This window comes from Octopus bimaculoides, chromosome 1 (assembly GCF_046866305.1).
Source record: "Octopus bimaculoides isolate indiv1 chromosome 1, ASM4686630v1, whole genome shotgun sequence".
Classification (NCBI taxonomy): Eukaryota; Metazoa; Mollusca; class Cephalopoda; order Octopoda; family Octopodidae; genus Octopus; species Octopus bimaculoides.
The window spans coordinates 105,849,599-105,863,404 of record NC_142928.1 but is presented as its reverse complement, the minus strand read 5'-3'; the positions used below and the strand labels follow the sequence as shown (position 1 = coordinate 105,863,404).

Genomic DNA, 13,806 nt, shown 5'->3' with positions numbered 1-13,806 from the left:
CTCAATAGGAGACCAATCTGTTGCTAGTAACTTACCTTATGGGAAGGTTTTCAACTTGGTTAACAAATCCTCTGCCATTTCTGTGGGTTTAATATTTTTTCCACAACTTTACTTTCAGAAACTGGCTCTTCTCATCCAGTTCAAGTCCCAGGTCCAGATACTTTAGATGAAATGGCAGACAAACAGAAGTTTTTTTCAGTGAGTTTCTCTGCTTTCTTTATTGTATCCCTTATTCCTTGTTGAGTCCTGTTTTGATGAGTCCATCGTATATGTGTGTGTGTGTGTGTGTGTGTGTATGTGTGTGTCTGTGTTCCCCCCCCCCCCCCACCATCGCTTGACAACCGTTGTTGGTGTGTTTACATACTCGCAACTTAGCAGTTTGGCAAAAGAGACCAATAAAATAAGTATTAGGCTTACAAAGAATAAGTACTGGGGTTGATTTGTTTGACCAAAGGCTGTGCTCCAGCATGGCCACAGTCAAATGATAAACAAATAAAAGAATAAAAGAATATATATATGGAACAAGAAATTGAAATAAACTTCATAATTTCTTGTTCCCTTGTCATTTATTTAATTTCTTATGCTCTGGACTCAGTTGATGCTTTTCTCTGAAGCATATGTATATTGAGTTTTAATGCCAGGTTATTAGTATCATTATGCCTAAGCAAAATGTTTATATATATATATATATATATATATATATATATATATATAGATATATATACCTTTGACCATAAGTCTGCTTGATTGAAGCTGACTTTGGGTTAAACAATGATAACACATATCTGTGTCTTATTTGCTTGATAGGAGCTTGAAAAAGAGATGAGTGGCACACTGGACTATGGCCTTCTTAATCATCAAATGAGCAAAACAAGTACTCAGTTAGCAACTAGCTCAGTTGACTGTAACACCAAGGACAGCATGAAGCCTCAAGCAACTGGAGGAATGATAAAGAAAATCACGTCTGAGATTTCAGCTAAAGTTGAACTTTTGGTAATTTTCTTTGTATTAAAAAAAAAATTAAATCAACAATATTTGTTTCTTCGTTTCAGCTTCTTTGGTCATATGAATTTTGTGATCTTAAGGACAAATCTTTTATAGCTGAATATGTTTCACAAAGTAGATTATAAATATCATGAAATGATGTTATGTTTTGAAAAAAGTACTGAAGTTAGTTTTTAACTGACTTTTAAATCTACAGGGTGTCCATAAATTATCTTTACAACTTCCACAATTCATTGGTCTATTAAAGCTGATATCTATCAATCTTTGCCTGTTAAATAAATATCATTAATTATTAAAGTTTTAATGTATGTAACTTTGTTTTAATATTCAAATCACTTTCATTTGTCTTTAAAGTTATTTATTATTTCCTAATTTTTTAATTTTTCTGAATTTTTTCAAATTGTGAAGGTAATTTATAGTCATCCTGGATAATTAATTGATTGAATTGTAAAGTGTGTAGAAATATATTGATCTAACCTTGATTCTTTGGTTTCTATGTTTGAACTGCATGTCAGCTTAGTGCAAAAACTATGGGTTCATGCATTGCTGTGTGGTTAACTACATCATTTTGGGTTCAGTACCACTACACAACACCTTAGTAAAATACTCTTCTATTATAAACTTGAGTTCGCTGAAGCCTTCTGAGTGAAATTTGCTAGATGGAAATTGTGGACAAGCATGTTGAAGTAAGCATTCCTGTTCTTGGCCAGTAGACTTTATCTGTCACCACATTTAGTGCCACTATCTGACTCTTGGATCACTTTAATGGAGTCTTTTGCAAGCATTCAGATAAGATCTCTGGTCTCTTCTTCCTTTCTTCATGGTCTTGGAACCCTTGAAGAAGGTCTTAGGTGCTTGCTTAATTGACTAATGTATCAAGAAAAACACACACACAAAAAAAAAAAAAATACTTCCAGGCTTCATAAAAACAAGTGTTTATTGTTGGGGTTTGCAGTGCTAAGACAATGAAAAATAAGTTCACAGATAAATTTTATCTGAATGCTTACCATATTACAGATAACTTAGTCAGCTGTAAAATTATGTCCAATACTATTAGCAAAGAAAACCATTCTACACTGTTTGCAATACTGGTAGTATTGAATTGCATTTTCTCATGGTTCCTATTTATAACTAATTTGAACCATTGAGGGTTTCTTTGCCAAGGGCTTAACATAGTGTTAAGGAAAAAACAAAGCTTGTCAATTCTTTGATTTGTAGCCTCATATCATATTACCATGGCTAATTGTGTAATTGTTTCTAATATATATTCCTATTATAGAGAAATTAAGTTGTTGACTGTTAGTTTTGTATCATTTAATAGCTCGTTGATAAGTTAAAAAATGTAATTTTTTTTAATGTTTATTTAGAAACCTCCTCCACAGCAACAACCCAGTTTGTTATCAAAAGGTAAGAAATATTTTTCAAATTACAATTTAATGATCATTGACAAGACAATAATAAGTACTCTTATAATAAGAACAATGTAATTAAAAATCAAAATTTCCATGGTTGTCAGTTAAAACTTAATTAACACTTAGTTCTTAATACCTAGCTCTTGGATGAATTTAGTAATGATTTTTGCTGGCATAAAGGTCAGATCTTTAATCTCAGGATAACTTCTTCCCTTCTTTCCAGTCTTGGAATCCCTGAAGACAGTCTTGGGCCCTTTGTGCCGCTCTTACAGTGTGCATCTCAAAGGGCGTCCGAATATGATGCAGATTTTTAAAAGTATCATTCAAGGTTTTAGAAAATCTACAGTAATATCTTTTATCTCTTTGAGTCATTAGCTGGAACACCACCGAATTTTTTTTAAAGCCAGATACTTATTCTATTGTTCTCTTTTTACTGAACCACTAAGTTGTGGAGATGTAAACAAACCGACACCAGTTGTCAAGTGGCAGAGGGGGACAAACGCAGACACACACACACACACACACACACATCATTGTCATCATCATCATCGTTTAACATCTGTTTTCCATGCTGGCATGAATTGGACAGTTTGACTGAGGTCTGGAAAGCCAGTGGCTGCACCAGGCTCCAACCTGATCTGGCAATGTTTCTACAGCTGGATGCACTTCTTAACGCCAACCACTCCAAGACTGTAGTGAGTGCTTTTTACGTGCCACTGGCACAGGAGCCAGTCATGTGGGCCTGGCATCGATCACATTCAGATAGTGCTTTTCATGTGCCACCAGTATGGGTGCCAATCAGGGGGTACTGGCATCAGCCACATTCAGATGGTGCTTTTTACGTGTCACCAGTATGGGAACCAGTCAGGCGGTCCTGACATTGATCACGTTCAGATAGTGCTTTTTACGTGCCACCAACATGGAAGCCAGTCAGGGGCCACTGGCATCAGTCACATTCGGATGGTGCTTATTATGTTCCACTGGTACGGGAGCCAGTCAGGTGGCACTAGCATTGATCACGTTTAGATAGTGCTTTTTATGTGCCACTGGCACAGGAGCCAGTCAAGAGGCACTGGCATTGGCCATGTTCGGATGGTGCTTTTTACATGACTCCAACATGGGAGCCAGTCAGAGGTCACTGGCATCGACCACGTTCAGATGATGCATTTTATGTGCAACCAAAATGAGAGCCAGTCAGGGGGCACTAACCACAGCTACAATTTTGGTTTTACTTGACTCAACAGGTCTTCTCAAGCATATCATATCGTCTGACGCATCAAGGGTTCTCTTAAATGGGCTGGACATGCAACACTGGCATTGGCCATATATATACATATATACATATATACATATATGCAAAGGTGGACATCGATAATTGAAAGTTAACTTTGTTAATCATTAATCCGTTAACCAGAAAGTTAAGTTCGTTAATTGTTAATCCGTTTATTCTTTGAAAATGTAACAGAAGTCAATGCTAATCTGTTAATGTTAACTTTTATTGAAAAAGATATAACTACAGTTTAATACCCTACCGATTTGTTGCCTCATAAATTCCAGAGAAATGGATACTTTTTAATGAAACTTTCACCGAATAGCCATATCTGCGCTAATACTTGAACATCTTAAAAAATATATGTTATTTATAATTTTGTTTCACACAAGTATTATTGATAAAAAACAAAGTATGCAGTAGTCTATTTTATACTTTTCTTTATCTTTATCAGGCAATACAATAAGTGACAGAATTATTCTAAGATCAGTTCAGTCAACTCTAGGTCTTCCAATCTCCATGGAAAAAAAATGTATTGTCTTGTGTCTAATTTAACAAAATCATGTGACTGTATGGTAGGAAGCTTGCTTTCCAACCACATGGTTCTGGGTTCATTCCATAAATACTTAATATTCAATTTTATTTATTCATTCCAATTATGAATGTTTAATAACTGAATGCTTTGAGTTAAAATCACCATATTTTGTTTTTCAACATTTGTCTATTTATTAGTGAAGTCTCATATAAAATAATTTTTTGTTTTAATCTTGGAATTAAATGGTTTTGATTTACTGTCAGGTGACTTTTGGCCAACCCTGTATATATATATATATATATATATATATATATATATATATATATATATATATATATAATCATAAATATATAGGGATTGACAGTAACCTGCTTCTCCAACATACTGAGAATTCAGAAATAGCAGCCAAAGAACTACTGATTATTACTACAAATTATTACTCTAAATTGATAGCGATATTTCTGATACACAAATTTATTAGAATATTTAGCTGAAGATCAGAATAGAGTATTCTTTACTCTTAACTGTGAAACGATCGTACTAAATTAACCAAAGGCAAGTGGTTTTTTTACTCTTCTCTACTGTTTTTTGTTCTGTGTGTATCAGAAATATCGCTATCAATTTAGAGTAATAATTTGTAGTTTTGGAATCAGTAGTTCTTTGGCTGCTATTTCTGAATTCTCAATATGTTGGAGAAGCAGGTTACTGTCAATCCCTATATATTTATGATTATAAATGTTTTTACCGAAAAGGTTTTTTCATACTGAGCTACCCGGCAAAATTGTTAATTATTAATTTTATTACTAATCGGCGATTCCCTGCCCTGCATATCTATCTATCTATCTATATATATATATATATATATATATATATATATATATATATTCTTTTAGTTGTTTAAGTCACTTGATTGTGGCCATGCTGGAGCACTGCCTTTAGTCGAACAAATTGTCCCCAGGACTTATTCTTTGTAAGCCTAGTACTTATTCTGTCGGTCACTTCTGCTGAACTGCTAAGTTACGGGGACGTAAACACACCGACATCAGTTGTCAAGCAATGGAGAGGGACACACACACACATACACTTCTTTCAGTTTTTGTCTACCAAATCCACTCACAAAGTTTTGGCTGTCCTGAAGCTATAGCAGAAGACACTTGCCCAAGGTGCCACGCAGTGGGACTGAACCTGGAACCATGTGGTTGGGACGCAAGCTTCTTACCACATAGCCACTCATGTGCCTATTAATATATGTTTGTGTCTTTGCGTTTGTTGTCCCCTCACCACTTGACAGCTAGTCTTGTGTTTACAACTCCATAACTTAGTGGTCTGGCAAAAAGAGACTGATAGAATAAGTACCAGGCTTAACAAAAAATAAGCACCGGGGTCGATTCATTTGACTAAAAATCCTCCAAGATGGTGCCCCACAATGGCCACAGTCTAATGACTGGAACAGGTAAAAGAAAAAAAGAAGATATTGAATTCTCATAATTTTTTTTTTCTTCTTATTTTTATTAGTTATGTTGCTTGACTCAATGGGATCTTCTTTAAATACAACGGGGACATCTGCTCCTGCTGAAGTTACTTCTCCAGCAGCAACCAAAGAAGGTTTAGACAAAACTGAAAACCAAGCATCTCAAAAAGATAATCAAGGTATTTAAACATTTTTTGAAATAATTGGTTTTTAAAATTATGATAGATTTTTTTACTCTTGTCACTTCATGCTGTCATTGAAATGTGAAATTTCATAATCTACAAATCTTTAAAATGTTGCTGTGACTAGCTTTACTTGAGAAATCATTTTTAGAAAAAAATTGATGTCTACTTATGGAGGGAGCATGTGGAAGGGGTAGCTCCAGGAAGACATAGAATGAAGTAGTGAGAAAGGATCTTCAGATGCTGGGCTTCACAGAGGGGATGACAGAGGACCAAGACTCCTGGCAGTTTGCTGTGCTTGAGAAGGCACTTCAAACTAAGTAAAATTATGGTTGTTCTTGCATACAGGCATGTCGCCTGCATCCCTCTCCAGCTGATCATTCCTAATCTTGTGGGCTTGTGGCTTCTGGTGCCATGTAAACACACCTGTATCAGTGCTGTGTAGAAGCACCCAGTACACTCTGTAGAATGGTTGGTGTTAGGAAGGGCATCCAGCCATAGAAACCATGCCAAAATAGACATGGAGCCCAGGTAGCTCTTCAGCTGGCCAGCTCCTGTCAAACCGTCCAACCCATGCCAGCATGGAAATCAGACGTTAAATGATGATGATGATGTTGGGCATTAATCCAGAAAGTTCATGTGTTTCAGTTACTGAATTACAGCTAGTTGACAGGTTATTGAAATGCTAGATATGGTTATGCATTGGCCACACCCAAAATACTTAATAGTCAATAATCAATAGTCAAGTGAACTTTGCTGTCCACAAATACCCAGGGTGGACAAAATCAGTGTTGTAAATAGTAGAAATACTGTAAAATTGGTTAGTATTTCATTGGCTTGCATTGCCAAGTTTAACTCTCATAGTGAATATAGTTTGGAGAATATCTGCAAGGTTGACTTGATGTAAATTCAACTGCATGCAATATGTCTCAGGACTGTTTACAAGTAACTGAGTACAAGTAATTCACATTTTGTTGTTTATTTTCAGGTTAGCTCTTATTGATCAGACTTACAATCAAAAGTATTTCAGCTGTGACCATCTTGACAGTTTATATATTGGGTTATCCGGAAAGTCCATGCCAATTTGTAAAGGCAAGAAAAAGGTCAATAAATACTTGCCATTACATTTTAATCAACCAAATATGAACCATTTTGTTGCACAAAGTGTCTCCATCTTTCCTTTAACTTGAAAATACCTTCTTCTCAGAATTGAAGTGGTTTCATGGCAAAGAATTCATCAAGGTATCTTTTTATGTCATCCAAGGAATTTAAATTTTTACCATTAAGACTATTCTACAGAGACCTGAATAAGTGGAAATCCGAAGGAGCAATATCTGGTGAATATGTAGGGTGGGGGTAACACATCCCAACCAAGCTGCAGCAATTTTTGTCTGGTTCCCAAAGAAACGTGCGGTCTTGCATTATCATGTTGGAAAACAACACCCTTCCTGTTGGCCAATTCTGGACGTTTCTCTTGAATTGCTGCTTTTAACTCATCCAGTTGTGTGCAGTATTTCTCAGAATTAATTGTCTGGTTACTAGGGAGAAGCTCATAGTACAGAATTCCTTTCCAATCCCACCAGACACAAAGCAAGACTTTTTTAGGGTGAAGACCCACTTTTGGGGTGGCTAACGGTGGCTCATGTCACTTATTCCAGCATCGCTTTCTCTGAACATTTTGGTAGATAATCCATTTCTCATCACCTGTCACAATTTGCTTTATAAAAGGCACGTTTGCATTCCATTTATAAAGCGACTCACAGATGGAAATGCAATCCAAAAGGTTCATCTCACTCAAAACTCATGTGGTACCCAAACATCGTAGTGATTTGTGTACCCAAGCTTTACCAGGTGCTCATGAATGATGGATTTTGATAGGTTGGGGTTTTCTGCCGATTCTTGGGTTGTGCAATGTGGGTTATTCTCAATTAATGACTTGATTTGGTCATCATCTGTAGTGGATGGTCTGCCTAATCGCTCTTTATCAATAAGGCTACAATCTCCAGCTTGGAACCTTGCGAACCACTTCCGTACAGTTCTTTCAGTTAAAGAAACATCACTGTAAACTGTGCATACTTCTTTGGTTGCTTATGAGGCATTTTTCCCTTTACGGAAAAAGAAAAGCATCAAGTGCCAAAAATGTACATTCTTATCTTCCATTTTAAAGGGTCACAGAATTAACACAGGTTGCAAGACAGTGTAGGAGAGAGAATAGTGATGTTGTAGGAGAGAAATGTGTTCGCATGGATGATGGTACGCTTGCATTAAATGAGGATGCAAAGAAAGAGGTCTGGAGATGCCACTACGATAGATTGCTTAATAAAGAGAATGAATGGGAGAAAGAGAGCCTGCCTTATGTCGACCCAATAGAGGGACCAGCTATCCGAGTTGATAGTACCAGGGTAGATAAAGCAATTAAGAGTATGAAGACCGGGAAAGCCCCCGGCCCATCAGGAATCACTGCAGAGATGCTCAAAATATCTGGCAGTGTTGGCTATAGCCTAGTCACCCGTATTACGAACCAGGTGATACACGAAGGAGTCATACCCTATGACTGGTGTAGCAGCATCATAGTCAACTGCTACAAAGGTAAAGGGGACGCTTTAGATACAAATAATTACAGAGGCATCAAGCTGTTAGATCAGGTTATGAAAGTTACAGAGAGGGTCATAGCCCAACTAATTAGGGAGCGAATCAATTTAGATGAGATGCAGTTTGGGTTCGTGCCAGGTAAAAGCACTACTGATGCCTTATTTCTAGTGAGACAGTTGCAAGAGAAATACCTAGCTAAGGATAAACCTCTGTACCTGGCTTTCGTTGACATGGAGAAAGCCTTTGACAGGGTCCCCCGATCCCTTATCTGGTGGTCAATGAGGAAACTTGGGATAGAAGAATGGTTAGTGAGAGCTGTGCGAGCCATGTACAGAGATGCTGCCAGTAAGGTGAGGGTTGGAAATGAGTACAGCAATGAATTCCGGGTAGAGGTAGGGGTCCACCAAGGTTCCGTCCTCAGCCCCCTATTATTTACCATAGTCCTCCAGGCAATCACAGAGGAGTTCAAGACAGGTTGCCCCTGGGAGCTCCTCTATGCTGATGACCTTGCCCTAATTGCGGAGTCACTATCAGAACTAGAGGAGAAGTTTCAGGTGTGGAAGCAAGGTCTAGAATTGAAGGGCCTTAGAGTCAACCTAGCTAAAACCAAAATCCTAAGTAGGAAGGTAGATAAAACACAAACCCCTTCAGGTAGATGGCCCTGCTCAGTATGTAGAAAAGGAGTAGGTAGTAACTCTATAAGATGTACCCGGTGCAAGCTATGGACACATAAGAGGTGCAGCAACATCAAAGGCAGGTTAACTAGCAAGTTAGTTTTTGTTTGTGGCAGATGTTCAGGTGCAATAAAGACTGCAAACAAACAGGAAACAACTTCTATCTCATTCCAGGGTGAAAAACTAGAGGTAGTCGATAGCTTCCGCTATCTGGGCGACCAAGTTAGTAGTGGGGGTGGGTGCGCTGAAAGTGTAGCTGCTAGAATAAGAATAGCCTGGGCAAAGTTTAGAGAGCTCTTACCCCTGCTGGCGACAAAGGGACTCTCACTCAGAGTAAAAGGCAGACTGTATGACGCATGCGTACGAACAACCATGCTACATGGCAGTGAAACATGGGCTGTAACTGCTGAGGACATACGTAAGCTCGCAAGGAATGAAGCCAGTATGCTCCGTTGGATGTGTAATGTCAATGTGAATACCCGTCAGAGTGTAAGTATCTTGAGAGAAAAGCTGAACATTAGAAGCATCAGTTGTGGCGTGCAAGAGAGACGATTGCGCTGGTATGGACATGTGGTGAGAATGGAGGAGGATAGCTGCGTGAAAAAGTGCCACACCCTAACAGTTGAGGGAACCCGTGGAAGAGGTAGGCCCAGGAAGACCTGGGCTGAGGTGGTGAGGCAAGACCTTCGTACATTGGGCCTCACCGAGGCGATGACTACGGACCGAGACCTTTGGAAATGGGCTGTGCGTGAGAAGACCCGGCAAGCCAAGTAAGATCGTTGCCAGTGCCCCTGGACTGGTTCTTGTGCGGGTGGCACATGAGATGCACCATTTTGAGCGTGGCCGTTGCCAGTACCGCCTGACTGGCTCCTGTAGGATTTTCGAGCGAGATCGTTGCCAGTGCCCCTGGACTGGCTTGTGCGGGTGGCACATAAAAGACACCATTTCGAGCGTGGCCGTTTTCGTGCGGGTGACACGTAAAAGCACCCACTACACTCTCTGAGTGGTTGGCGTTAGGAAGGGCATCCAGCTGTAGAAACTCTGCCAAATCAGACTGGAGCCTGGTGTTGCCATCCGGTTTCACCAGTCCTCAGTCAAATCGTCCAACCCATGCTAGCATGGAAAGCGGACGTTAAACGATGATGATGATGATGATGATATAGGAACATAAACCTTCTTCCACGAAAAGACAGCTTAAACTGTGCTCTAAATGGAGGTGTAGTCAAATCCTATTTTATGGACTCAACCATGTTCTAAAATAAGTCGAAAGATAAGCTACTATAAATCGGCACAAACTTTCCGGATAACCCAATATTTAGAACCACAATGTTTAATGTATCTTCTGTTATTTTTTTGAATGGTTGTGTGTGATTTGAGGGAAATTTAGCTGGTATTCTGAAAATAGACTCTCACTTATTGGTCCTTGCTAGGCCTTGTAATGAGTGAAAGTGGACAATGTTTATCTGGATTGTTTATTGTATCATAAATACCTTGGGGTGCACTTCTATTAGTAACAAGTGCCACTGTTATTGAAAACTATTCTAAGTTTTAACATTGCTCATCTCTCTCTCTCTCTCTCACACACACACACACACACACACTGTCGTCGTTGTCGTCATCATCATCATCATTAAAAACTGCTTTCCATGCTGACATAGATTTGACAGGATCTGTCAAATGCCAAGCCTGCATTGAACTTCAGTGTTTACTTTGGCATGGTTTCTACAGCTGGCTGCCCTTCCTTACACCAACCACTTCACAGAGTGTACTGGATGCTTTTTGTTGTGACACTGGCACTAGTGAAATTGCCATGTAACTTGCAAGACAAGAAAAGACACAGAAAAAGGAATAAAAACCCTCAATTAAGGCAAGTGGGTGAAGTATTTAAGAGTGGGGTGATAGTGTTTTTATGCCAGATGTTGGGGAGGCTAAAGTATGATAGAGGGACAAGCACAAGTGTCTTGCTATAGAGGAAATACTTGGTTACACCACATTGCATAAACGAGAGTGGGAGTAACTGGAAAGAAGGTAGAGAGGATGTTGACAAGATGCCAGAGCATTTCAGGATACAAGAATATGACTATATGAGAGGATATGGACAGTATATTGGTAGAAGAGAAGGGGAAAGTTTCATAAGAGTAGAAGTGCAGGCATGGCTGTGTGGTGCACTGGAAATTGGTAGAAGGCCAGCACACAAACCCAAAATGAGGTTCAAGGACTGCCTTAGAATTGCTCTGATGCAGAGAGGGGTTTCAGTTGTTGATTGGGAGAGGGAGGCACAAAACCAAAATGGATGGAGGAAAAGAGTGCACAGTGGTTGTTCGAAGTTTGAAAAAGAGAGAATGAAGCACGAGAAGATCAAGAGAAGGCTTAGAAAGAATGAACCTGTGGAAAATGAAGGAATGTTGCTTTTTATGTGTGCGATTCGTGGGAGGAAATGCTTGAGTCATGCAGGCTTGGTCAGCTAACAGAGAACTCACAGGAATCAATCCCTTATAAATTGTGAGACGCCTATTGTTCACAACAGAACATGTGCAACCTGTGGAAAGGTGTGCCTTTCAGCTGGAGGACTGAAAAAGCATGTCAAAAGACTTCATACTGTGGAACCTGTTCCCTCTGCCAGCCAGCACAGCAGTGCATTATGTGATAAAATGAGCAAATCTTTGGCTGGGCTCAAGAATCATACAACACATTGCATTGGATCATCAATGACTCATTTCAATGATTTTTTCTAGCAACGGTTTTGCTCTTATACATAAAGTAGTTACTATGTATGTATGTGTGTGTGTGTGTGTTGTGTGTGTGTGTGTGTGTTGTGTGTGTGTGTGTGTGTGTGCGTGCGTGTGTGTGTGTGCATGCGTGCATGTGTGTGTGCACCTGCACGTGTGTGCTTATGTGTGTGCATGCATTATGTGTGTATGTGTGTGTGTGTGTGCATGCATGTGTGTATGATGTATGAATATCTGTACAACAGGTTATATATCTATATGGGTCTGTGTATGAATATTGTATGTCGTTATTTTTTTACTCCCTATATATATGTCAATGTATATAGATACAAGCTTTTATTTTATTTATTTGTTTACATGCATGTATATGAGTATATAATTGTGTGTATGTCTTTATATATATATATATATATAAATAGATACATAGATAGATAGATATATAGATGTATTGTATACATAGGCACAGGCATGGTTGTGTGGTAAGAAGTTTGCTTCTTAAGCACATGGTTCTGGGTTCAGTCCCATTGCATGGCACCTTGAGCACGTGTCTTCTACTATAGCCTCGGGCTGACCAGAGTCTTGTGAGTAGATTTGGTAGGTACCGATGTGGGTGAAGCAAGGTGGCCCTCGACAGGTTGTCCCGTAGGTTGTCCGCCACATTATGTGATGCTATTTCCTCCTCTTTGTATATATATATATATATATATATATATATTACACACATGGATATATATTAAAACAAAGACTGGAATATATTGTATCATTTTAATAATAATATACTTGAGCATGAATTTCAACTTGTGTGATTTTCTCATTTGAAATAAAACATCTACATATTACATGGATACAACTGATAACTAGAATACACAGACATCCTTCATGATTACACAGCTTGTATTATAATCCTTTCTGTATACTATATGCATATATATTCTTTTATTCTTTTACTTATTTCAGAAGAGGGGATTGTGAAGCTGGCTGAGCGATTCCTCTCTGTAAAGGTCCGATATATATATATATATATATATATATATATATATATATATATATATATATTCTTCATATTTGTTCAGTATTTCAGGGAACGGTCACTAATGAAGAAATCAAAGAGCTTCATAATGCTCTACACAACATTAATTTGTCATCAACTCTTCCAGCTAATGAAATACTTCCACCAAATAATTTGGTTGTTGAGGAAGCAAAGCAGCCACACTATCTTGTGGATGATTCTGTTCAGTTTTCTAGTGATGCACATCTTAATAATAATATTAAAGAATATATTCCAAATGCTACTCTCAGTACTGGTAAGTATTAGAATTATATTGATTTTATTCTTAGTCATACGGCCTACATTTTATATGGAAGAGGAATGAGAGTGTAGGACATTCTTGTCTTTATCATGGGGGTAGACTTTACCTTTCATCTTGTGATTTATATAAAAGAAAGTACCAGTAAAATACTTGGTTAGTTTAGTGTGCTATACCCCAACCACAAATTTGTGGTTTTGTACCTCATTTAAAAATTGTCATCATCAATATTGATTTCAAATTTTGGCTTAACGCCAGCAATTTCAGAGTTGGGGGCAAGTCAATCACATTGACCCCAGTGTTCCACTGGACTTTGGCAGAATTTGAACTCAGAACATAGAGACAGATGAAATGCCATTAAGCCTTCTCAGAATTGATATTTAAGCATTATATTAGAATATAATTTTGTTTTTTTGCTAAACAAAAAAACAAAAATAACACATATTCTGGCACTCTGTCAGTTATGATGATGAGGGTTCCAGTTGATCCTATGAACGAAACAACCTGCTCGTGAAATTAACATACAAGTGACTGAGCACTCCACAGACATGTGTACCTTTAATGTAGTTCTCAAAGAGATTCAGTGTGATGCAGGATATGATAAGGCTGGCCCTTTGAAATACAGGTAT

At 38.2% G+C, this 13,806-nt stretch overlaps 1 protein-coding gene across 3 annotated transcripts in view; it reads left to right on the top strand.

Annotated features, from left to right (window-relative positions):
* LOC106871085 (centrosomal protein of 162 kDa) overlaps window positions 1-13,806 on the top strand; it is a 100,608-nt gene that overhangs the window by 34,731 nt on the left and 52,071 nt on the right. For all 3 annotated transcript variants that reach the window (XM_089355290.1, XM_089355292.1, XM_089355282.1), the window contains 5 exons: window positions 119-198; window positions 808-993; window positions 2,373-2,412; window positions 5,738-5,872; window positions 12,944-13,174. In XM_089355290.1, the coding sequence (XP_089211416.1) occupies window positions 119-198; window positions 808-993; window positions 2,373-2,412; window positions 5,738-5,872; window positions 12,944-13,174 (672 nt within the window). The remainder of the gene's footprint in view (window positions 1-118; window positions 199-807; window positions 994-2,372; window positions 2,413-5,737; window positions 5,873-12,943; window positions 13,175-13,806) is intronic.